General features: G+C 37.9%; 1 protein-coding gene across 1 annotated transcript in view; it reads right to left on the bottom strand.

The window, feature by feature from the left end:
• Positions 1–1,852: 1,852 nt before the first annotated feature.
• Positions 1,853–26,623, bottom strand: part of BLOC1S5 (biogenesis of lysosomal organelles complex 1 subunit 5) — a 46,639-nt gene continuing 21,868 nt past the window's right edge. The window contains exons 4-5 of the mRNA XM_030314878.2: positions 19,361–19,419; positions 1,853–4,490 (exon numbers count right to left, since the gene is read on the bottom strand). Of these exons, the coding sequence (XP_030170738.1) occupies positions 4,311–4,490; positions 19,361–19,419 (239 nt within the window). The 3' untranslated portion in view covers positions 1,853–4,310. The remainder of the gene's footprint in view (positions 4,491–19,360; positions 19,420–26,623) is intronic.

The following is a 26,623-nucleotide window of genomic DNA, read 5'->3' as shown; positions in this document are numbered from 1 at the left end:
GAGAGAACAGAGAGAATGAGCAATGTCAATATTTAGAAATAGTAGTTGAGAATTTTCCAGAATTTTGAAAAATCACTAATTTTCAGGTTTAGAAAGCTCAATGAATTTGAATAGGATAATAAAAAGAATTTTGAAAAGATCAAAAATACTGGAATTAAAATAAAAAAGAAAATCCACAGCTAGACACATTGTATTATGATGACTTTAACTGTAAAACACCAAAGATAGACTATAAAGAACCTGAGAGAGAAGACAGTTAGCTTCAAAGGAGTAGTGATCAGCTACAACTGTGACTTCAGAAGCAACAATGGATGCAAGAAGATAATGAAAGAATATCATTAAATACTGAGAGAAAATAATCATCAACCTAGAACTGTAGAGCCAGCTAACTTTCAAGGATAATAAAATGATAAGCTTGTGGATAAATCTAAATAAATACTGACTGTATAAAATAAAATAGCTATTTTTGTAGTGAAACAGATAAAATTAAAATTCTAGACACTAATTCATTGAGGAAATAAAACTTTGTTTAGGAAGATAGGAAAGACACTAACTTTGGATTTCGTTAACTATGCAGGTTAAACTTCTTGGTAAGCACTGAAAGTTAAAAATTGAGTTTTATCTTTTTTTAAAAAACATTTTATGTTTATTCATCTTGAGAGAGAGAGAGAGAGAAAGCACAAGTGGGGGAGAGGCCCAGAGGAGAGACAGAGTCCCAAGCAGGCTCTGCACCATGAGAGCAGAGACCAATGTGGGGCTCGAATTCATGGACCCGGAGATCATGACCTGAGCCAAGATCAAGAGTTGGACGCTAAACTGATTGTGCCACCCAGGCGCCCCAAGTTTTACCTTTTGAACTAGTAGAGGGAGTGTGAATGGAAAAAGAAAGCAAAGGGCGCCTGGGTGGCTCAGTCAGTTAAGCGTCTGACTTCGGCTCAGGTTGTGATCTCATGGTTCGTGAGTTTGAGCCCCACGATGGGCTCTGTGCTGACAGCTCGGGGCCTGGAGCTTGCTTCAGATTCCCACTTTCTCTGTCCCTCCCCCACTCAGACACACAGACAGACACACACACACACACACACACACTCTCTCTCTCTCTCTCTCTCTCTCTCTGTCTCTCAACAATAAATAAACATTAAAAAGAAAAAAAAAGAAAAAGAAAATGAAACTCAATCTAAAAGAAGGCAACAAAACAACCAACCAACAAAACGTGGGCAGTGAGCAAACAGACAAGCACAAGAGATGAGATAAATGAATCCTAGTAAGTTACTAGTTTCAACAAATTTAAATGGATTAAACCCTCCACTTAAAAGATAATTAGATAGAAAGAAAAAAATCCACCTAGAATTTTTGTTAAAAAACACAGATTTAAAAGTAATACAAAACTAAATAAAAAACATTACTAGGGGGGCACCTGGGTGGCGCAGTCGGTTAAGCGTCCGACTTCAGCCAGGTCACGATCTCGCGGTCCGTGAGTTCGAGCCCCGCGTCGGGCTCTGGGCTGATGGCTCAGAGCCTGGAGCCTGTTTCCGATTCTGTGTCTCCCTCTCTCTCTGGCCCTCCCCCATTCATGCTCTGTCTCTCTCTGTCCCAAAAATAAATAAACGTTGAAAAAAAAAAAAAAAAAACATTACTAGGAATAGAAGCTACACTATAAATGTAAGATTTATTCTAAGCTTTGAAGAAAGAAAATGCTAAACTTATATGTACCTAATAAGAAAGTTTCAAAATACAGAAAATGAAAATTGACAGAATGACAGGAAGAATTAGAATATCCACTAGAGTAGGAAATTTCAACATATCTCAGAATCTGAGGGATCACTGAGAAGGAAAACAACAGTGAAACAGATAATTTGAACAACACTGTAAGTTTGTTTAATGGATACCCAATAACTGGAAAACAGTGTATGTTGAAACACTAATGAAACACTTACAAAAACTAACAATATTTTAGGTCATAAAGCAAATAAATTTCAATGTACCAGTCTGATACGGCCCCATTCTCTAACCACAATCCAATTACAGCATAAATTCATTATAAGAACAATTTAAAAATCTACAGGTTATGAAATGAAAAACCACCCGCAAATATGTAAGTCAAAAAAAGAAATCATAATGAAAAACAGAAAATACTTAGGCCTTAAAAACAAATGTTGCTATAGCACTTTAAAAGGACAGAACATTATTTCATTTGATCATTATAAAATAATCCTGTGAGCTACACAGAACCTATATTACCTCTGCTCAACCACATAAACAGTAGAAATGTTGAAAATTAAAGTTAACTTTTTAGGTAAATAAAATATCTATCAAAAGTGCTTTGGAAACTGAGATGTGAGGGAAAATATTAAGGGGAAGGCAAACCAACTGTCTCTTTTACACACTATGTTGAATAGCTCACAAAGTTATAAAGAAAGAACGTACTATCTTAACGTTTAAAGTTCAAGATGCCCACCAATTCATTTTGGTTTAAGAAGTCCTTTAGATCCTTATGTAAAATATACGAACTTATAATGGTATTTATTATTCATATGAGATGAACAAACACCATCAGAAACCTCTGCTGCACGAGTGGATGGAGGAACCAGTTAAGAGTACGTTTGCTCTCACACACACAGTCCTGATTTCTTGGTTATAGCATCTGTTCAAACGGTGCACAGGCAATTAACAGCATTCCAAAAACTGCCTACAGTACAAAGGGAATTTTCATTTAAGGTTCCCCTCCCTTTTCATGTGTGGGCTATTTTTGGAAGTACGGTTTTATTTTTTTCCATCCACTGAAAGAGAATTAAGAAAATTCCAACATGCCTTTGTGTCAGCAAGTGCTCTTTTTTAGTCCAGGTACCAGAGAATGATTGATGAACCTGTCAAGCCTACAGTAGCGGACAGAGAAAGTTGGCAGAAGTTCAGTGTTATTGAAAGAAATCTCAAATACTTATTTCATCTCCTCTATTAACTTTAATCACATTTTCAACATGGAGCCAAGAATGAAGCTTTGACAGGGGGCCATAAATTTACACAAGCAAGCATTGTCACTTTTCTGCAGTAGCAAGACTGAGATAGCACAAGAGAGTTGGGTATTTTCTTTCCTGCCCCTTTCTTTACTGAAGAGCACTAAAAAAATATTTGAAAGATTTACCCATACCTCAAACTCATTTGCCATAAATCTCAAGAAATTATTGCATTTAATTTTGCTTGGTTTATGGCAAATAAAAAAATCAATTTAATTCCTCAATTAGACTGTTAAAAGCAGATTTTTTTTTTTTTTAAAGATCACAGTGATGACAGAATTGGTACATGTTTCATCATAATACACCTGCTTATGAGAACAGACGTTGAACACTAAAAAAGGATTTACATTTAACATGGATCATTTGCTATGTGGGCAAACACTTCTGGTTTATTCAGAGCCAGAATCTTTATATGGTTCCAGAGGGACTCCTTGGCAGATTCTGCTGATTACTCATTAAACAGTTGAAACATGTATGGACATTATTTATCTTACAAAGCTTACCCACAGCAAAACAGACACAAAAACGAGGTAAATGAGGTGAATACTACGGACAAGATTATGGTTCTTGGAAAGGCTAAAATTCAAATATATTTTTGGTAAGCTTTTCCTTCTAAGTATGTTTTAAAAGTTGAAAATGTTAAGTGCCAGAAGGCCACAAAATTTAACAAGTGTGTTTTGTCACTCAGTGAAACACACGGCATTATGCTGAACTGCAAAATCTGTAACCTTTCCCAGCAGGCAGTTCAAAGGCCAACGTGGCCATCTTTGCCTCAGTAGAGACAAGGTTTTGACTGTCCCCTCTCTTAAATATGATCTCTGCTCCAAAGACAGTGGTTTTGTCTACATTACTCATGGAATAATACTGTATAACACTCTTCCAATAGCCAAGGACGTTATGACAGGCAGCTACTGTATCTGCTTCTAAGTCAAATAACTACTGTTCACTCTGTGTGAGAATGAATTAAATTATTTTTCTAAGAAGCCTGTACTTAACAGTTCTCTGAGATGATCAATGGAAAGAACACCCAATGCTGATTAACAAAAAACAAATTTGTACCATTTTTCCTGCTACTCCTCCCCATTCAAATAATCATATGTAGGCACTTAAAACTGGAAAGATGTAGCTCTCTTCTATTAAACACTTAAGACTCCAGTAAGACCTTTCTTTCTTCTGATGTAAGAGTGCCACTGAATATATTGCTAAGCTTGAAGCAGAGGCTAAATGGTTTGGTGGGAACAGTTTTTGGGGGGAAGTCAATGTTTTCTTATTACTTTGTCACTCTTGTGGTTCAAGTTCTTAAAAGGTTGAAAATTTTGCTAGGTCCTTCTCCATCTCGGCATACTGTTCTTTAAGTCTCTCCATGGCTTTTCTGTGTTCTTCATCCACTTCAGCCTGTTTGCTGTGTTGTTCTTTCATGAAATCTTCCCACTGGATTATATGCTGTTTTTCACTAGCTATTAAATGGTCATTAAGAATCTGAGAAAAGAAATTTAAAAGTCACATGACATTTTCCAGACAATTATTCTGCTATGCAGAAGAGACAAACATAACTTTACCTCTTAATATTTGGTTACTACAGCAATAAGTTTGAAAGACACATGCTAAAATTGCATTACAGTTTTAATGTCCAATAGGAACACGACGTATAGAAACATCTAAGGCTTCTCTTACCAAGACTGAACATGGGTAACCATATTTCTGAAATCTCAAAAATATCTGGTATCTTTAAATGACAAAATCAAACACAATCCAAGTAAAAGTTTATGCGTCGATTTCTCCTCAAGTTCCATTTAACTACCTATAAATTTTACATCAAGTTTAAAGAATATATGCCAAAAAGAAGCATTATTATATTAAATTAAAGTGCAGGTCTTCCATATTTAGATGCATGAAAAAAGTAGATTGTGAATCACTGGAAAAGAATGGAAGACATGTCTTCAATTCCATCCCTTAAAGTAAGTAAACACCTAACGCGTCTGCGTCAGATATATTAAGTTCTTCTTGAGATTTTCTTAGTATTTCTAGATGAAGACGAAAAAATTTCCTTTTGAGTACCACGACAATAAAGACAAAACCACGTGTAAGTCAAAAAGGCATACATTTAGTACAATTAAAATTATTATCTTTGAAGATGCACAACAAAGAGCTGAAGAGGAAAAGAGAGTCTGCAAAATAACTTTATCCTTTATCCCTGCCTTAAATGCTCTACATACACGTCTTCAGAAGTTAAGCTTTGATACAGACTAAGTCCTATGAAGCAAACAAAAACTGTGACAGATGCAGACCATAACAAGTTACAAAGCGCCTCAAGTCAGCACTAATTTCCAGCACTCTAATGAAAACAGGACACCTGGTAGAAGAAGACATTGGTGCCCAGGTGCCTGGCCACACCAGAAAGATAGGTAACAGGAAAAAAAGGAAGCTGTGTTTTCATGCTGCCATGTGTCCTTGCTGCTCCGGTTTCTCTCCCCTCTGAGTCCTGATGATAAACAGGATGAAAAGCTGGACGATCCATCATTCTTTAAGTATTTATGAAGCGCATATTTTTGCTAGCTGTTTTGCCTATCTTACCTGCTTCTAAAAACTGCTTTCATAAAATTACATTACTTTCACTTTACAGATGAAGAAATTAAGGTTTAAAGGATACCACATTTCATTTCTTCATGGTCACTCAGCTATGAAGTTGGACTCAAACTTAGGTCTTTGTGATACCCAACCCATGCCTTTTCTATCACAAAGAGCAAATCGGATCTTTCCAGAGGAAGGTTTACACAGGTAGCTAAAAGTCTCTTTCGCAAGACAGAAACAACCATTAGAAGAGCTTTTTCTGCCAATGTGATCTGAAGTTCCTCTGCACCGAGCCTTTTCAAGCGAAAAGAGGCTGGATTAGAGGCTGAGGTTTGAGTTAAAGTCAAATGTTCCCTTTTAGTATGTGTCTCAGACCCTAGGACCTGCACAGGCACTACGGTGGTGGGTGAGAGGGCTAGGGAGGGGTTGTTGACGCTATAAATTTGGGAAACAGGTTAACCAAAATCCATTTACCTTTTAACTTTTCAGCCTCATGGACTACAATTCTCCAAAAGATGAATAAAACATGAAGAATTCATTAAACTCTTTTCATGGAACTTTGGCAAACATATTATATTCTCAGAGAGAAGAAAATGCAAACGAGCTCCCTCAAAAATGGAATCCTGCTTTAGCTGTAACTTACTTTTTAATAAATACAGAAAACACTAACGAAACATGCACGCTCAGATGCTGTTTAACCGCCTTTTCTTTTCTTCTTACTCTTTTAGGATACGTACCATAACTGGTCCAGCCAACCCTGTGATTTGGACCACAAGGCAACAGGCTGGACTCCACTTCCCACCAGAGAGCACTTTTTCTAGTACACCTCCACAGAAAAATGAAGATTTGGGAAGCACACTTCAAATTCTGGTTCACTTGCTACTAGTTGCATGAGGCTGAGCAAGTTAAAGTTTCTTTAACTTTCAAATGAGGAGACTAATACTTTACAGTCATAAATAATATTTATGAAGACCAGAGGTAATACATGTTAAGGTCCTAGCTCAGTGCCTGTGGAGCTTAATGAAAACTGATATTACTATTATATGAATTATAAGCAAAACATCTAGAAGCCAGATCAAACCACTTTTTATCTTCCCCATTTTTCCCTTTAATTTTAATAATTTAATTTCAGGAACAGATTCTTGTAATAATATGAATACAGGCACTCAAATAAAAGTGACTTTCCTCTTCCCATTCCTGTACTCAATTCAATCTTCCTTGATGATTCCACTATTTACCATCTGGTTCTAAGAAAAGACTTTAAGATGTTGCTAAATACTGGTATGTCTATTTTATAGTTTCAGGATATTATGATATTTTATATATATACATATATCCATCCAACTAGCTTTTTCATAGAAGACAGATCATGTCTTGGCCTCACAGTCCAGGTGAAAAGAAGTTGAATGCTGACCAGTTTCTAATCCAGTTGAAAATCTAGTCTTGCTTTCTTATCAAGAAGTTCTTAAAGTCATTCTATTTCATAGCCTCTCACTTTTAATAACAGTTAAGTGCTATGCAAACTTGCATTCTTCATAGCAATCAGTAAAAACAAAAACAAAAACAAAAAATGGAAGGCAGTTTATACATTCATATACTGACAATCCCATACTCTTTATATACATAAATAAAATTTGGCTACCTGGAAATAACATCTTCCTGAAATTTAGTTGAGAACTATATGGTAAGACTTAATCCATCAAAAGAAAAAAAAGATATCAAGAAGTCCAATTACAAGCATTGTGGTGTTCCTGAAAAGCTCTTCTGATTTTGAATCTACTTACCTTACTTTACACATAATTCTTTTCTTTTTTTTATGTTTATTTATTTTTGAGAGAGAGAGACAGACAGACAGACAGAGCGTGAGTATGAGGGGCAGAGAGACAGGGAGACACAGAATCCGAAGCAAGCTCCAGGCTCCGAGCTGTCAGCACATAGCCTGATGCGGGGCTTGAACCCACAGACTGCAAGATCATGACCTGAGCTGAAGTCGGACACCCAACCAACTGAGCCACTCAGGCGCCCCACTTTACACATAATTCCAACCGTTAGTTAACTGGGTTTCCAAAAGTATACCATATTAAATGTCACAAATTAGAAAAAAAATGCTGATAAATGAGACCGGAAGAAATGATAGGCATCAGCCTTATATATAGGGCAGGAGAACCCAGATAACAAAAACTTAAAACACAGTCTTTGAGGGCATTTGGTACAGAAAACCACTCTCTTGGGGTGCTTAGGTGACTCAGTCGGTTGAGTATCCAACTCTTGATTTCGGTTCAGGTCATGATCCCAGAGTTGTGGGATTGAGACCTGTGTTGGGCTCCGTGCTGAGTGGGGAGCCAGCTTAAATATTCTCTCTCCTGGGGCACCTGGGTGGCATAGTCGGTTAAGTGTCTGACTCTTGATCTCGGCTCAGGTCATGATCTCACAGTTTGTGAGTTTGGGCCCAGCATCAGGCTCTGTGCTGATGGTGCAGAGCCTGCTTGGGACTGTCTCTCCTTCTCTCTGCCCCTCCCCTGCCTGTGCCTTCTGTCTCTCTCTCTCGCAAAATAAACAAGCAAATAAATACATAAGTCAAAGGCTCTCTCTCTCTCTCTCTCTCTCTCTCTCTCTCTCCTTCTACTGCTCTCCCTGTGCCCTCTCCCCTGCTCACATTCTCTCGCTCTTAAAAAAAAAAAAAAATAGATTAAAAAAAAAAAGAACATTCTCTCTTTCTCTTAATTCCCTGAGGACATCTCCATATTCACCATAATGTAAAACTGTATATTCTCAGTAATTCCTAATTCATAAAGAAAGTTAGTCTATAACATTTAGTAAATTTTTTGCAAAAACCAGGAAAGTATGAAATTATATATATATATATATATATATATATATATGCACTTATTATTTTCTTTGTGAAGCAGCGTGTGTACATAGTGTGGAGCACGTGCAGGCAGAGGAGGTCCTGGGGGTTCGGGGACATCACGGAGCCTCCTGCCCTCCCCAGGCTGCCACCTACTCTTAGAGCCCTGCAGGTCCCAAAGACCATGGGACTCAGAATCCATCTGCAAAACACATCAGCTGCTTAAATAAGTATGAAAGAGGGGCGCCTGGGTGGCGCAGTCGGTTAAGCGTCCGACTTCAGCCAGGTCACGATCTCTCGGTCCGTGAGTTCGAGCCCCGCGTCGGGCTCTGGGCTGATGGCTCAGAGCCTGGAGCCTGTTTCCGATTCTGTGTCTCCCTCTCTCTCTGCCCCTCGCCCGTTCATGCTCTGTCTCTCTCTGTCCCAAAAATAAATAAACGTTGAAAAAAAAAAATTAAAAAAAAAAAATAAGTATGAAAGACATTTTTAAAGATTTCCATCCAAGATAAAGTTATAAAAGTGGTGTGCTTAAAGAAGATAAAACCTCAGCCTTGTGGTAAACTTGGCTAAAACTCCTAGACACATAAGGTTTTACTGTATACAATAGCAGAAAATGCCCCAATTAGCTGTCTCCTACTTATCACTCAAGCAAAAGGTAAACAGTGTTCTAAGTCAATAGGCGTGAAGGTTATCCTAGGGTGTATCTACTCCAAATGTGAGGACATGCGACCTGGCCAGCTGTGACTTTACTGGTCAAAATAACAAGGAGCTGAGCAGCTGCTTCATCAGAAGCAGCAGATATGCCTCCTGACAGACTGCCACAATACGTCCTCGGTGCCACCAAAGCCATTCTAATGCCAGCATGCGCCCCAGTTCATACACTTAGAAAATCCACAGATTTAGCTTGACGTGCCAATGAATCTGTTTATAATACAAAGAACTCTCAGAAATAAGGAAAAATCTTTTATAAATACTGAACTAACTGTACACTACCATCACCTGTGCCCATCACTTTCAAAAATAGCCATTCTGCTTTTATGTTCAATTAATGGGGTTCCACAGAAGACTTAGTCTGAAGTAAGTATTCCTCTAATTAAAACACATCTGAAAAACAATTCCATCAAACTACAGTTACATTCAAACAGATTCATACAAGTCTAATAGGAAGTGATAGTTCCCCTACATACATACCAAATCCTTTCTCTAGGATCCTTTTTCCTGGCATTATTAGTAGTTCAATGAGTACTGAAGATTTTTTCCTGATGTTTATACAAACGTATTTCTTTAAGAACAACAAAATGAAGTCCTATTACATAGGATGGTCTGCAGCCTTCTCTTTTCAGTAATGACACAATATGTACGAGAGGCACAGCAACAGCAGGAGGGTGGGAGAGCTCTGCCCTGGGTGCAAGCAATAAGAGAGTGTATTGTCTGTAGAGAATTTAAATCAATGACACAAACAAATGAAAGACTGTGTTTTATCATCAGCAGGCACTGACAATACTGAAAAATGCTGGTGATAAAATACTCCTAAACCAAAAATCTCTCTTTGGTCTAAAGCTCTAAATAATTACTGAGGTTACTGTCGAATTTTAATAATATGTTTCAAATTAACACATTTCTATTGTTTATCCTTTAATAAGTTTTGTGTTTTACACTGAAGTTAATTTAGAGGACTTCTAGTTACATAGCCCGTCCCAGACAAAGGTGAAGTCGGCTATACACGTTTATTTAAAAAGCAAATTCCTAATAATTCAGAATCACTTAAGCTTTCTTTAGATGCTCAGCCCCTCCAACTCCCTGGGAGTAATGAAATATTACTACACTTAAATAATGAGAGTAGAGCAACTGCAGATGAAACCTGAATTAGTTCCAATCCATTATTCTACATTATCTTTTCTTGGTACTTAAACTTGCATATGTTTTTATTTGTACTTAAACTTTTTTATACTGTGGGGACATTGGGAGCCACTAGAATAGTTGCCAAAGAAACAAAGACAGTATTGCAATTTCTGGAATTGATCGTGATATGTGATTTTTATAAAGCTCTTCCAGACTTACTTTATGCTTAAAACTTTTCTGAACTATGTATCTATTGCTTCATGTGAGAAATTTTTCAAAATTATTAAAAAAAGCATTTTTAATCAACTATGACTCAAACCTGATTGATAAATCCGTCAATACTATTTAAATAGTCAAAGATCAAATTAGATGAAGTTATTAATAAATTTGCATAAGAATCAAAAGCAAACTAAAATATTGTTACTCATTACCATAACATTAATTTGGATAATAGGTGCTTCCTTTTTTTAAAAAAAAAAATAATTGATGTACTTAAATTTATTAATCTCTTCTTTTTTTCCTTTGGTGGTGTAATATTTCTTAAATTTTTAATTTTTTTTTACCAGTGTGACTACATACATAAAGTTAAAAAGAACACCACCTGCATTTTTTTTTCTTGTTATTATTCTTTAACATCAGGTTTATTAATTAAAAATAATTTTGTTGGGGGGATGTTAAAACCAGGTCTATTCTAGGTATAAAATATTGTACATACACTGCTCCTATAGACCAATTTCCAAGGTCACACAGTGAGAACAGGGTAGAGTAAGGTTAAAAATCCAGTTTTCTACTCTTTTTGCTATATAATGCTATTTAAATGAAATATTTAAATTATTAGTCTCTCAGGATTAGCAATGTTTTAAAAATGACAGAAACTAATAAGTATTTTACATTCCAGTTTCAAAAGTAATTAAGAGCTTTAAAAAACCTGACTGAATATGCCTGAATAGGCATTAAAAAAAAATCCATAGGCACACACTGTGTACCACCCACTTGGGGACTTATATGTGGGACTCCTGCTAATTTTCAAAACAAAGGTAGAACTAACTTTGCACTAGTTTTTCTTTTTCTAGCAAGAGGTCATATGAAAAAGCACGTGGCATTAAAAATCAAGTCACCCCAGACCAGACGAGTTCACTGGTGATACTACCAAACATTTAAAGAAGAATGAACATTAATCCTTCTCCAACTCTTCAAATAACTGAAGAGGAGGGAAGACTTCCCAACTCATTCTATGAGGCCATCAATGTCTTGAGACCAAAGCTAGACAAAGACACTATAAGAAAAAAGAAGTGCAGATCAATATTCCTGATGAATACTAGCAAGCTGAATTCAACAGCATATTAAAAGGATCATACACCATAAACAAGTATTTTTGGACCATAAGGATGGTTCAATACATGCAAATCAATAAATGAAATATACTACATCAAGAGAATGAAGGGGGAAAAACACAAAATCATGTCAATCTCTGCAGAAAACACATTTGACAAAGTTTTATCTACATGATAAAAACACTGCACAAACTAGTAATAGAAGGAAACTATCCAACATAATAAAGGCCATAGGTGAAAAACTCACAGTTAACCTCATATCCAGTGGTGAAGAACTGAAAGCTTTCCCTCCAGTATCAGGAAGGAGACAGCGATTCTGCTTTTACCACTTCTACTTAACATAGTATTAGAAGTCCTGGCCAGGGCAATTTGGAGAGAGAGAGAGAGAGAGAGAGAGAGAGAGCGAGCGAGCGAGCAAGCATCCAAATCAGAAAGAAAGAAGTAAAATTATCTGTTCTTACAGACAACATGATATTATATGTAGAAAACCAGAAGATTGCAACAAAGAACTTACTAGAATAAACAAAGTCAGCAAATTTTGCAGGATACAAAATCAATACTCAAAAATTAGTGCATTTCTATACTCTAACAATGAACAATCCAAAAAAGGTATTAAGAAAATTCCATTTACAACAGTATTGAAAAGAATAAAGTATTTGGGAATGAATTTAACCAAGGAGGAAAAAAGATATACACTGATAACTATAAAACATTCCTGAAAAAGAAATTAAAGACACAGTCATTGGAAAGTCATCTCATGTTCATGGACTGGAAGACTTAATGTAGTTAAGATGTCAGCACTATCCAAAGTGATTTGCAGGGTCAATGGCATCCTTATTAAAATCCCAATGATGTTTTTTGCAGAAATAGAAGAATTCATCCTAAAATTTGTATGAAATCTCAAGTGACACCAAATAGCCAAATCAATCCTGAAACAAGAATGAAGTTGGTTTCACACTCTATTAACCATGTGTCCAGGAGGCTTTGACATCTGGGACCCTTTTTGCCCTGGAGAGACTGTCCCTCCCAGGGCCAGCCTATTCCTAGAGATAGTAAACAACTCCCCACAGCATACCTTTTATATGCAAGCTAACCAGCCCAGAGCCTATACCCCAACCACCTCTACTGGGCTCTCACCCTCTGGGCCACTATCCACCTGCCCTAATCACACAAGGCCAGATAGCCAGGGAGAGCCCTATGCCCCAGAGTCTGCTGAACTCATTCAAATTAGCCAATCCTAAACCTGCTAATCCTGCCTCACATGTTCCTTCCTGCTGCAACTACAATAACCTATTTTCCCCACTCTCTGCCTCCTGACTAACTCTGGTGCTTCCTCATAGGGTCCCATGTGCATGGCAGGCATCCTCTTCTTGGGAACTATGAGTAACAAACAACCTTTCCATGGCAACCACCCCCTTATCTGTTGGCCTCACCATATCTGAATAATAATAAAACCTACATTTTATAAAATACATTTCCTGATTTCAAAACTTACCACGAAGCTACTATAATCAAAATAGTGTGGTACTGCCACAGAGATAGAGAGACCATCAGAATAGAAGAATTAAGAAATAAACCCCTGCATATAAGGTCAAGTAATTTTTGATAAGGGTTTCAAAACCATTCAATAGGGAAAGGGCAATCCTTTCAACAAATGGTGCTGGGAAAACTGGATATCCACATGCAAATAAAAATGAAAATGAACCCTAGCATCATATACGAAAATTACTCAAAATGGGTCAAAGATCTAAATGTTAAGTCCTAAAACTATAAAATTCTTAGAAGAGAGGGATGCTTCAAGACATTGGATTTGGCAATGACTTATTTGTTAGAACACCAAAAGGATAGACAACAAAAGTAAAAATAAACTGAACTTCATCAAAATTAAAAACTTTTGTGTATCAAAGGACTCTATGAACAGAGTGAAAGTCAACCCATAGAATGGGAGAACATGTTTGTAAATCATATATATGATAAAGGGTTAATATCCAAACTATATAAAGAACTCCTACAGGGGCGCCTGGGTGGCGCAGTCGGTTAAGCGTCCGACTTCAGCCAGGTCACGATCTCGCGGTCCGGGAGTTTGAGCCCCGCGTCGGGCTCTGGGCTGATGGCTCAGAGCCTGGAGCCTGTTTCCGACTCTGTGTCTCCCTCTCTCTCTGCCCCTCCCCCGTTCATGCTCTGTCTCTCTCTGTCCCAAATAAATAAATAAACGTTAAAAAAAAAAATTAAAAAAAAAAAATTAAAAAAAAAAAAGAACTCCTACAATTCAACAACAACAAAAACAATCTGGTTTAAAAAATGGACAAAGGACTTGAATAAACATTTCTAGAAAGAAGATACACAAACAGCCAATAAGCAAAGGAAAAGATACTCAACATCATTAATCCTTAAAGAAATGCAAATTGAAACCATAAGAGACCATCTCACACCTATCAGGACTGCTGCTACCAAAGAAACAGAAAATAACAAGTTGACCAGGATGTGAAGAAAATGGAACCCTTGTGCACTGCTGAAGGGACTATAAAGTAGTGCAGCTGCCATGGAAAACAGGAAATTTTCCTCAGAAAATTAAAAACAGAATTGCCATTTCATCCAGTAAGTCCACTTTTGCATATATACCCAGAAGAACCATGAACTCATGTTAAAAGCAGTGTTATTCACAAAAGCGAAAAGGTGGAAGCAACCCAAGTATCCACAAATGAACAGATACACAAATATGGAATATACATATAACGGAATACTAGTGATCCTTAAAAAGGAATGAAATTCTGATACTTGCTACAACACAGACGAACCCTGAAGACACTATACTAGAGAAATAAGCCACTCACAAAAAGATAATGTTGTATGATTCCACTTAGAAAAGGTGCCAAGAGTAGTCAAATTATAGAGGCAGAAAGTAGAATGGTGGTCGCCAGGAATGGAGGGGGAGGGTGGGGATGGGGAGCTAGTGTTCCATGAGCACAGAGTCTCAGCTGGGGAAGATAAAAAGTTCTGGAAATGGATGGTAGTAATGACTGTAGAACAACAGGAGTATACTTAATGCCACAGATTTGCACACTTAAAAATAGTTAAAATTTATGTTCTGTGTATTTTACCACAACAAAAAAATTCTCAAATCAGGTTTCAGAGTGTTCCTCCTAAATGAAATCAACTGCATTTCTTAAATAAGTGGATACGTTTGTTTTTCTCAAGATAAAATTAGAAAATGCCAACTTTAAAAAAATAATGAGGGGCTTCCGGGGGGCTCAGTTGGTTAAGCCTCCAACTTTGGCTCAGGTCGGGATCTGATGGTTCATGGGTTTGAGCTCCACATCAGGCTCTGTGCTGACAGTTCAGAACCTGCAGCCTGCTTCGGATTCTGTCTCCCTCTCTCCCAGCCCCTCCCCCACTCATGCTCTGTCTCTCTTTCCCTTTCTCTCTCCCAGCCCCTCCCCCACTCATGCTCTGTCTCTCTTTCCCTTTCTCTCTCAAAAAGTAAACATAAAAAAAAGAAAATGAAGAGAAAGTTTATTAATACACCATAACTGTGTACCAGAAGTACTTAGCTCTAATGATTTTATCTCCTTCTACAAGAGAGAAAGAAATAGTAATAAAAATTGGCTTACATATACCTCTTTAGAGATAAATTTAAACAGGTCTATAAATGAACTCTGGGATACATAAAAGTTTTGCATATATTATGTCTAAGTGATTCTTAACTGGGGTGGGGGGAGGTGGATTTTGACCCTCTTGTCCCTCAAATTTTTGGTTATCACAGCACAAGAGGATGGGCTACTGGCATCTAGTGGGTAAAAGCCAAGGATGCTGCTAAACATCCCACAAAGCACAGGACAGCTTCCACAGCAAAGAATTATCTGTTCCAAAATGTCAATACTGCAGAGGCTGGGAAACCCTAGTCTAAGGGAAAACTCTGAATAAGCCAATGAAAGTCTAAGGCCCTTTCAAATATGTCAATAATACGCTGTCACTAATTTTACCTATGCCTTACACCAACAAATAAAGAATTTAATTCATTTAGTAAGAAGTGTCAGAATAACTGCCATCAGTAAGGATTTTAAATAGAATACTACATACTGATCTATTTGTATTTTTAAGCTCTATCAAGAATAATGTATATGCTATTTCACTACTCTCATGAAAAAAATCATGCAGGGGTATAACCAAATCTAATAAATTTCTAGAGACAAGATGAATTAAAGGATTCATGTTTATTTTATTATCATGTCCAGTCTGGTTGAATACGGCTTCACAAACTGACACTTGTGCACGAATCTAAGTTTAAACTACTTACAGATATTAACAGCTCGTTTCCCTTGATGGAATATTTTTCAGAGTCAGTGAATTTTCTAAGCTAGTTGTATTTTCATTTCGCTACTCTTAATGCTAGCTTCCAAAATGCAGCTTTGCGTTAGTGGGTAGTTTTTCAAGACATATGTCAAATAACTGGGGAATGTGCATTTATTGTTCTTCTGAATGTACTTTTAGGTATCAATTGTGGGAAGTGTAATCTGGATGAGTGACGTTTATCATAATTTACTTCCCACAGAATTCCACAAATTGTCTTGACATAAAAGAATTAATGATTAACGGCAATAGTCTATTTTATTCCATTACTACTCCCATCTTTCTTTGTCCTGAGAGGTATTCAAATATACAAAATGTAGCCAAAAGTATAACCAAGGGCAACAATTACCATTAGATTGTAAAATGAAGCTACAGGTCGATTTTGCTTTGTACACCTTTGCTAGATAAAACATTAAACTTTATGTCTACATCTTTTATATATATATATATATATATATATATATATATATATATATGTAATCTGAAACCTCTGCCATGTCAGTTTCAGCAAAAACCAGATAGAGCAGTAAAAAAAAAAAAATGTCCTTAAAGATACATATTTCAAATATTCTGCTAATTAGAGAAGTACTAGAAAAGAAACAAAGACTAAAAGTTTATTGCCCTGAAAGGATATAAGGAATTTTTACTTTTCTCTGAGCTCTGAGAAATACATTTCTGTGTAACTTTCAGCTGGTTAATTTTATTAAATTATCGTGAGAAAATAATCAGAACAGATTCTTTTTTTTTTTTTTTTTTTTAACGTTTATTTATTTTTGAGACAGAGAGAGACAGAGCATGAACAGGGGAGGAGCAGAGAGAGAGGGAGACACAGAATGTGAAACAGGCTCCAGGCTCTGAGCTGTCAGCCCAGAGCCCGACGCGGGGCTCGAACTCACAGACCGTGAGATCATGACCTGAGCCGAAGTCAGATGCTTAACCGACCAAGCCACCCAGGCGCCCCTAGAACAGATTCTTATACATGTAGGTTTCATAAATGGCATACTAATTCTTAGTGAAACACATTTCAGTACATTGTACTGAATGTGTATTCCACATTAAAAAATGGTTTAGTAACATTCTCTGACATAATACCTATAAGAAGTATATTTAAGATCAACATAATCTAAGGGCTTTTATTATTTCTTGAGGCCATTTTTTTTTTTTTCTTTCAAACCATGTGATGGTATCTTAGTATCTTTTAATTTAGAAAATCATGAATGGGCAGGATTCTCAATGCTTCACCAACTCTAACCAGCCCACAGCAGGGCTCTTATCCGCACAGTGAACACCTGCACCTTAAACAAATGGCTGGGCTGGCAGGGGAGAAATGGTGCCTTACATTTGGAGTGACAGACAATCTGCAAAGCTGTTTCATGTAGATTACGTAATACAATTTATCTGGTAAGGAGAGAATCAACCTATCAGGTAAGTAAAACCGGTATTTATTTTGCAGATGAGGAGCTTGAAGGGCAAGGACCTGTCCAAGGGCAAACAGTTGGCTGACAAAAGGAACTACTACAAGTAGAAGATGCCAGTTACTTCTTCACCTAAGCCGGTCATTCTCCTGCCTATATACAGTTAATACACCAAATGTGATAAAAGTTCCAAGTGACAAGAGGAACTATTCCAATTATAATTTTAGGTTAGTTATGTCCAAGAATGACAAAAATTGACATTTAATCACAATCATAACTGCACTGACAATGTCTTAGGAAGACCAATAATGTGTGAGTGCACATTCACATGAATCTGCTTAAATCACAAAGCAACGTGCTACCACAACTTTTTTATTTTATTTTGAAAACCAAGAGAATTGCTTATTTACAGGAATAGCCAGTACAGCCAGAGTTCTATCCACTAGTATTTCTGTTTAAACAGAAATACTCCTGATGCCCTCAACAACAAACCGTTCAATACAGCATTCAAGACTCTACAATTATCTCTGGAAATACCCATTTAGATACTCTACATATCAGCTGCGTGAGACTGCTGACTTCTCACATCTTTTACCTTTGCTTACACTGTATTCCTTGCCCTACAATATCTTTCTTCCCATCCTCTATCAAACTGAGTTCCTATCAAACTTGAGTCCCTACTCAAGGCTGGGCTTGAATGTCACCATCTTCTGAATACTTTAGCCAAGATCCTACAAAGTTCTTCGAAACTTGATCACAGCTCTTAGTTTATCCTACATTGCACTAGTGTTAGTGGTTTGGGGCTCCCTCTTCTAGACTGCTAGTTCCTGAGTGTATGAACTGCCTTACACTCAACAAATTGAAATATCCCCACTGGCACCTTGCAGAGGAGAGAACTAAAGAAACACATCCGGTGTCAGCCTGGCATGGCCTATGTAAGGTCCTGTGCTTGTCTTTACAGTGTTCTCTGGACATGATGCAAGCATGACACCGTAACAGATGATCCTGCCCGTGGCCTTGCCTTGCCATTTTATCAACACGCTCAATGGCCCTGCTTCCTGACCCAGCCTGCTGTGACCTTACACCTCTCGGGCAGCCTTCCCACCTGCCTGAAATGTTTAGTCCTTTCACTAAGGCCTAATTCACCAAATTGCTGAATTTTAAACTCTGTATCAATATTTAGAGTTGAGCAGAGGGTACAGCAATGTAAACTCTGGCATGGTTTATTCCACTGTATTTTTATATACAGTGCAGATCTGAACTATTATTGTGGATTAACCATAGCACATTCCAGAGAAATGGAGATAGCAACACTTATTTACCCACAAAAGATACTATATTCAGAGTGACTCAGTATTTTCAGCATTTCTTAAAAAGTGTATCTTTATTAGTTCAGAACAATGAATAAGTTATAAAAATACTTTATGGAAACTGTAAGTGAAAATAGCAAATGATCACAGGACCTTAAATTCTTGTGTTGTTTTTCTACATCTAAACTTACTTAAGATATACTTTCAATAAGCAAAGCATTACCCAGCAAGTGTTTCGCATACTCTTATGACTATTCATTAAGTAACCCATCCACGGGCACGAATGCTTCCTTTTCTAGAAGAAATACACATAACATCCTCATCAGTGCTTCAGGCTCAAAGAAAAGATTTATATTCCCAATCTGGTAGGCATTTTTTGTTCCATGTAAAAGTCTTATTCTCTCTCCTCAATGAGACAAATACTGCTTTCAGGGAATAGTTGGAAATGTTGAAAAGGAAAAAAAAAAAGAGATCTGCAATTTGAATTATAAAAATATGGGTGGTACAATCAAGTGTTCATACCTCCTGAACACATCTTCAATGAATCAGCCATTTTTAAACCTTTTAAATCACTGCATAAAGAAAACAAATTCAGAGACTTTTTAAATAAAAAGCAACTGCTAATAATATGATGATAATAGGAGTTGTAGGTCCCATTATCCAAATGATGTACTTTTACCTTCTTTCGTTCCTGCTCCTTCTGTTGGAGTCTACAGACTGCATCAGAAGCTGTTTGCACTGAAATAAAACAGACAATGGGTTTTCAATCAGCAGCCCTTGTTCAAGACTTAGCTAAAAGAAACACCCCCAAAACTTGAATTGTTTTAGATCTCAAGAAACTATGCAAAAAAACTGATATTATTTTGGCTGTGATAGGCTGGCTAGAAGGGAAAAAAGAAGTTTTGCCAATATATTTAGGATGTCATAATTAGAACCAACATTATTCATGAGCCTTGAGGTATAAGCCAAGGGCATTTAGGTACTAATTCCAATGACAAGTTGTCAACAATGACTTCAGAATTCTCCAAAAAGATATAAAATGCCTGATAAATTTATCATTACATTCTCATTATGTCTACAATGTCTCTCTGATTCATTAGCCCTCCCTCTCCCTTTTTCTCATTCATACAAACTTCTCTCTTGCAGGCAGTACTTGGTACCCACAAGGCTTCAACAACTTCCCATTCCTGCTTCTGCTCTTGCCTGCTAGTTCATCCTGACTGCCACTGCCAGATTCAAATAAATTTCTCTGGACTGTTTCCTTCGAGTGACTTCCCTTTCTAATGAACCACAACTGCTCATGATAATTATTAGAGTTATTTATTATCACTATGTGCCCAGACCTGTCCTAAGTACTTTCCATGTATTACTCCTCTCAATCCCATCTTCCTAAATTAGGAGAGGATCACTATCCCATTTGACAGATTTCTGGCATCTATAAAAACCTGAGGTACAAACAGTAGGTAATATGACTAATAAGTGCAGAAAGCAGGTTGTAAGGGGCGCCTGGGTGGCTCAGTCAGTTGAGCGTCCGACTTCAGCTCAGGTCATGATCTCAAGGTTCGTGAGTTCGAGTCCCACGGCGGGCTCTGTGTGGACAGCTCAGAGCCTGGAGCCTGCTTCAGATTCTGTGTCTCCCTCTCTCTCGGCCCCTTCCCCACTTGCATTCTGTCTCTCTCTCTCAAAAACTGAATAAAAATTTTTAAAATTTTTTCAAAAATAAATACAATCAGATCCCTGCCTCTAAAGGCATGGCTCATACCCTCAACATTCTCCTCTTGTGATCTCATCAATGAAACTGGTTTTCAACCATTAGTTCTTCAGACCTCTTCATTTACTGAACCCATTTTATTTCTGTATACAAATGTTTTCACTTCACTGTTTTGCACGCAGGTGACAGGGAGCTGTAGTCAAATGTAGAGTTGAGCACTCAGTTGTGTAACTTGCATGTTTGCTTGCTCACTCATTCACTTGCCAAATATCGAGTGAGCATTTGCTATGAGCCAGGCACTGTCACTGTTGCTTTTCCTAACACCTCAGCACCTCAGTTCGTCATTTGTAAAATTAATGGAACAACTAATGAGAGGACTTCAGAACTGACATTAAATGAGATAACAGAGTGGATACTAGGCTGACAAGTAATTTAAATATTAATAGCACTTAGAGAAGTTCCTCACACATTGTAAGCAGTCAAGGAAGGTTGTTATTACTATTATTCTACTTACTATCCCTACTGAAAATGCTTTCCTTAGTCCTGTCTCCTAATGACAATGTTTTACTTGTCTTACGAGAACAGTTTATGGTGTCCTGGCTTCATAATAAAGCCCTCCTAGATTAAGCCTTTCCCTATAAGGATTTTCTCTTATTTGAAATTCCTTTACCAGGTATGTGGGTATTTCACCACTTTACCTTGCATTTGCTTACACAGAGGTTTAGTAGTGTTTCACAACATGCCTTCCTCTCCTACCCAAACCTAGTCCCGAATAGGTCCCAAGTTCCTCAGCAGGGCAGGGACTGTGACTTCCCTTTCAGAAAAATGTTAGGTCCCTCCCTGTGAGAATATGGTAAAAGAGGAGGATTCTGCTTTTAAAAAGTAATGTTTTTATCAGTAGCCATTTATTTTAGTTATATCAAAGATAATATTTTAGCCCTGAAAATTATGTTCCCAATCATTGTTTGTTCTAACAGAAAAGATGAAAACAAAACAAAATGGGAGCTGATTAGATCTGCCTTCTTTCTGTGGCATATTAATATTACATCATTCTTCCCAAGCAGTGGTTCTATCATTTCCTGATTGGATTTTTTTCCCCCTGACTCTGAACATAACTTAAAAAAAAATCCATTCTGTGGTCTTTGGGTGCTTCATCATTTTCAGATCATTCTGGGCTTAACCTAAGAGAAGAATTACAAGACTATGACATTATTTTGTCATCTGTTATGTCCTTTAAAATTTTAATTAGAACACATCTGACAAAGGCACACTTTTGTTCCTTACAGGGATTGTCTTTGTGCTCAGACAGAACGCCCATTTTTAGAAATTTCAGTCCCTTAGAAGTTGCTGACTTTTTAATTCTTTAGCCACAAAATAAGAAAGGTTTACTTTCTAAATTTAATGAAACCTGCTTTTCTAAAATACAAGAAAATCACGTGACCATACCAAACATTCCTTCTTCATGATTAGAGACCCCAAGAGGAAAAGGCCTATTATTCAACCTTCCTATCACTTCCACATCACTTACTGGTTGTACCTAATGCAGCAGGAAGCCGTTTCCCCTGTTGTCTGCATTTCAGGAGACCATACTTATTTTAAAGAGTCAAGAAATGTCAAATTACTTTCTCTCAACCAAAAGATTTTTTGAAATTAGCACCACATACAGTAGTGCCACATACGATAGGTGACAATGTCCCGACTGTCCTCACACAAGAAAAACAAATACATTCTATCATGATTGGTATGTGTGAACCTCAAATACATACATAAGCAAGTAACTTTGGCTTGGTATTAGATGTTAGCTGAATTCTCATTCATTCATCTCAAGGAACAAGTAATTACTTCGGAACTCCACTGTTTTAGGTGCCAGGGGTACTAGAGAGAACAATCAGAGTCCCCGAACTCATAGAACCTATATTCTGGTTGAGGAGACAGATAGCATATAAATACTTAGCATGCCAGGTTGGGGTGGATACTCTGGAGGAAAAAGCAAGGTAAAGAGACCAGAGAATGCCAGAGCGAGGGAACATGATTATTACAGAGTAGCTAAGAAGTTCTCACTGCTGACACCTGAGCAGAGATGGATGGGAAATGAGAATGTACAAAAATCTGACAAGAGTATTCAATGGAGCGCGTGAGTGAGTCAGTTAAGCTGCCAACTTTCGCTCAGACCATAATCTTGCAGTCCGTGGGTTCGAGCCCCACATTAGGCTCTGTGCTGATGGCTCAGAGCCTGGAGCCTGCTTTGGATTCTGTGTCTCCCTCTCTCTCTCTCTCTGCCTCTCCCCTGCTTGCGTTCTGTCTCTCTCTCTCGAAAATAAATATTAAAAAAAATTTAAAAAAAGAAAAAAAGGCTGACAAGAGTATTCCAGAGGAAGCAAGTGCAAAGGCCCTGAAGTGGAAGCACGTTTGGCACATATTAGAAGAATAAGGAGGCCAGAGTAGCTCGAATGAAGTGTGGGAAAAGAAAATGGAAGGAAATAAAAGAGTGGGCGCCATTATGCACAATCATCTAGGCCACTGTGAGGAGTCTGGCTGTTCTGTAAGCCAAGAGGAGGAGATTCTGATATAGTAATGACAAGAGCCAAATTACATTTCAAATGGATCATTCAGGCTCCTATGTGGAGAACAGATTATAGGCAGGAAAGGCATAAAGATGAGTTATGTGGTTACTAGAACAATCCAGGTGAGAGATCAGAGTGGCTTAGACCAGGGTGGCAGCAGTTAGTGAAATGGTGAGGATGGTCAGATCCCAGTTATGTTCTCAAAGTTGTGCCCAAAAAATCTGTTAGTAAGCTACATGTGAGCAGAGGTAGGGAGAACAGAAAAGGGAGAGGCAGTGCGTGAAGAGGATGCTGGTAAAAATTCTAACTAGTAAAGTGCTATAAAATTTTTGGTTAATTTTAGGGACCTGGGTAGTTCAGTCAGTTGAGCGTCAGACTCTTGATTTTGGCTCAGGTCATGATCCCAGGGTCGTGGGATCAAGCCTCATGTTAAGCTTTGCTCTGAGTGTGGAGCCTGCTTAAGATTCTCTCTCTCTCTTCCTTTGCCCCTCTCCCCTGCTTGGGCTTTCTCTCTCTCCCTAAAATAAAAAAAATAAAAACTGGTATTTTAAATCATTGACTTCTTAAACATTTCTAGGTAGAGACAGATTGAAGCAAAACCACACAAACTTAGTCCCCTAAATCACTCACAAATAAAAAGTTAAAAAAAAATAAAAGGTAAAAAATTCCATCACTTACTGAACAGGGAAAAATTATAATTGTATACTATAAACTTTGAAATGTGGTATGATGGCCAAGAACTGAGATTCCTAACCCCTAATTATTTCATCCCCCAAAGGTCAGAAAAAGAAAATAAGTTGACAAAATTGTTAGAACTCTAATATGCTTTAATTTGTACAGAAACAGATATGAGGGGTGGAGAAAGGCTCATAATATGTGAGAGACAGATGAAACAGACACAGCCTCCCTTCTGAAAGAAAACCTAATAAAATTGTCCATAGGTGCTCCGTTATACAAAATCTCTCTTTATTAAAAGAGAGCAAACATATTGCATGAAATAAAAATTGAAAGTACAGGGCTAAGGAAACAAACAGAATTATAATATCATCATTAAAGATCCAGTAAACAAATGAGAAGGAAGTCAAGAGTCTAAGACTAAATAAATAAGTGGCAGCATTAGGACTTCAGGACAGAAAGCAAATACTATAAACCTTGATCAAGTTAAAAGTGAGGTTGGGGAAGAGAGTGGTGAGGGAAGCTGTGAATGTCTGAATGCCTCCAACTCTCAAGGCACTAATTAATGCAGAACTAATAACATCATGACTCTAACTTCTAAATGTTTTTTATAATTATTTTTCCTTGAAGGATTTTTTTTTTTTCAATGTTTGTTTATTTTTGGGACAGAGAGAGACAGAGCATGAACGGGGGAGGAGCAGAGAGAGAGGGAGACACAGAATCGGAAGCAGGCTCCAGGCTCTGAGCCATCAGCCCAGAGCCCGACGCGGGGCTCGAACTCACGGACCGCGAGATCGTGACCTGGCTGAAGTCGGACGCTTAACCGACTGCGCCACCCAGGCGCCCCTTGAACGATCTTTTAGTAAATACTATCTTTTATGCAAAAGTGACACTTATTTTAAGGTATTTCCTTCAGTTTTAAGTGCCTGTTGCATTAAATTCAAATAAAATTAAAAATTAATACCTAAGCTTAAAAGGTGTATGGCCCTCCCCATAAGACAAAACAAACAAACAAACAAAAACAAAACAAAAATAAAAACAAAAAAAATAGAGGTGCCTGGGTGGCTCAGTCGGTTAAACATCTGACTTCAGCTCAAGGTCGTGATATCGCCAGTTTGTGAGTTCCAGCCCTGCGTCCAGCTCTGTGCTGACAGCTCAGAGCCTGCTTGGGATTCTGTGTCTCCCTCCCTCTCTTCCCCCTCCCCACTGGCATGTTCACTCTCTCTTTCTCCCTCTCTTTCTCAAAAATACACATTAAAAAAAAAAAAGTGTATGATCTCATTATCAAATGCGCTCTCTCCCTCATACCGGCCCAGCTATTCATTCAGCTATCATGTCTCTATCCATCCTTCTATTTGGATTTACACAAAGATGTCTAAAATGATGTTCACCAATGTTAAAAAGCAATGGTTATTTTCAGGTAGTTACTAGGGTGATTTATTGCTCTCTTCCCTTTTTTTTTTCTCATTACTTAAACATACATCCTTCTGCTTAAATAATAATAAAAAAATAAAGTCATGTCTCTCTAAAAAAAGAGGGAAGCAGGTAAGGAAAGAAAATTTCCTATGACCGTGTTAGTTAGCGTAAGGAAAACCCACAGGCTCTGTCCTTCTTACTCTAAAATCAAGGTCTAGGTCCTTAATACTAAGGCAAGATCTCCAGACAACAAATGTGGTGAAATCCGTAAGTCTATTAAATAATTAATAAGCAGGGCATAGACACTAATACTGTTTTCAGGATTAAAAAAATAACATAAAGGCTGTCTCTTTTTTAATTTTTAATGTTTATTTATTTTTGAGAGAAACAGACAGAGTGTGAGCAGGGAGGGGCAGAGAGACAGGGAGACACAGAATCCCAAATAGGCTCCAGGCTCTGAGCTGTCAGCACAGAGCCCGAAGTGGGGCTCGAACCCACAAACCACGAGATGATGACCTGAGCCGAAGTCGGACGCTTAACCGAGCCACCCAGGTGCCCCCATAAAGGCTATATGTTGATGACTTTATGGGTTGCTTTTTTTGTACCCTCCAAGAACTCTCATTTACTGTTTGTGATTTTTAAAGGAACCACAGGTAAGTTTTTGTTCTAAAGCTTCTGGTCATCAAATCCAAAGACACTATACAAGGTGGGTGGCCACACAGCCAAAAGCGGAAACAGTTCCAAGCTGAGGATTCTGTAATAGGTCTACATTCCAATAACTCAAGATGTCCCCACCTTACTGCTCCACAGTTACCTAGCTCTGCGCAACATGTGAGACCAGCAGCCGGAGGTCCACAGCTGCAGAGTTCTGAGTGGCACAGCTGACCGCACCACCAGCACAGGAAGAGATAAATGTGGCAGCTGTATTAACAGGCACAAAACAAAACTTAACTCATCACTAGGCTTGTAGAGTACTACTTAGACCAGAATATACTCCACTACATTCCACATAAGCTGGCTTGCATGATTTTGTACAACTCCTTGATGAATCAGTATTGAAAATAAACAAGCCAGCACTCTGACTTAAAATGTCAGATTTTTAAACGTGCAATTCCCTGGGAACGACAGATGGGACCAGGCAAAGCTTTAAAATTAAAGCACATAATCATCTCCATTCTACCCGTGCTCATAATACTTAGCAGAAAATACTTGGGCTGAAGCCTACTGAAGAAGCCTTCCATGCTTCTAGTAGGAAAACACCTCCAAAGCCATTTTTTAGGTCCACAGAGCTAATTACACCCAGAGTAGTCCACAGATCTTAAAACCTTAATTATCGGGGTGCCTGGGTGGCGCAGTCGGTTAAGCGTCCGACTTCAGCCAGGTCACGATCTCGCGGTCTGGGAGTTCGAGCCCCGCGTCAGGCTCTGGGCTGATGGCTCAGAGCCTGGAGCTTGTTTCCGATTCTGTGTCTCCCTCTCTCTCTGCTCCTCCCCCGTTCATGCTCTGTCTCTCTCTGTCCCAAAAATAAATAAACGTTGAAAAAAAACAAAACAAAAAAAAAAAAACCCTTAATTAT

The sequence above is a fragment of the Lynx canadensis genome, chromosome B2 (genome assembly GCF_007474595.2).
Source record: "Lynx canadensis isolate LIC74 chromosome B2, mLynCan4.pri.v2, whole genome shotgun sequence".
Classification (NCBI taxonomy): Eukaryota; Metazoa; Chordata; class Mammalia; order Carnivora; family Felidae; genus Lynx; species Lynx canadensis.
This window is presented reverse-complemented; position numbering and strand designations above follow the sequence as displayed.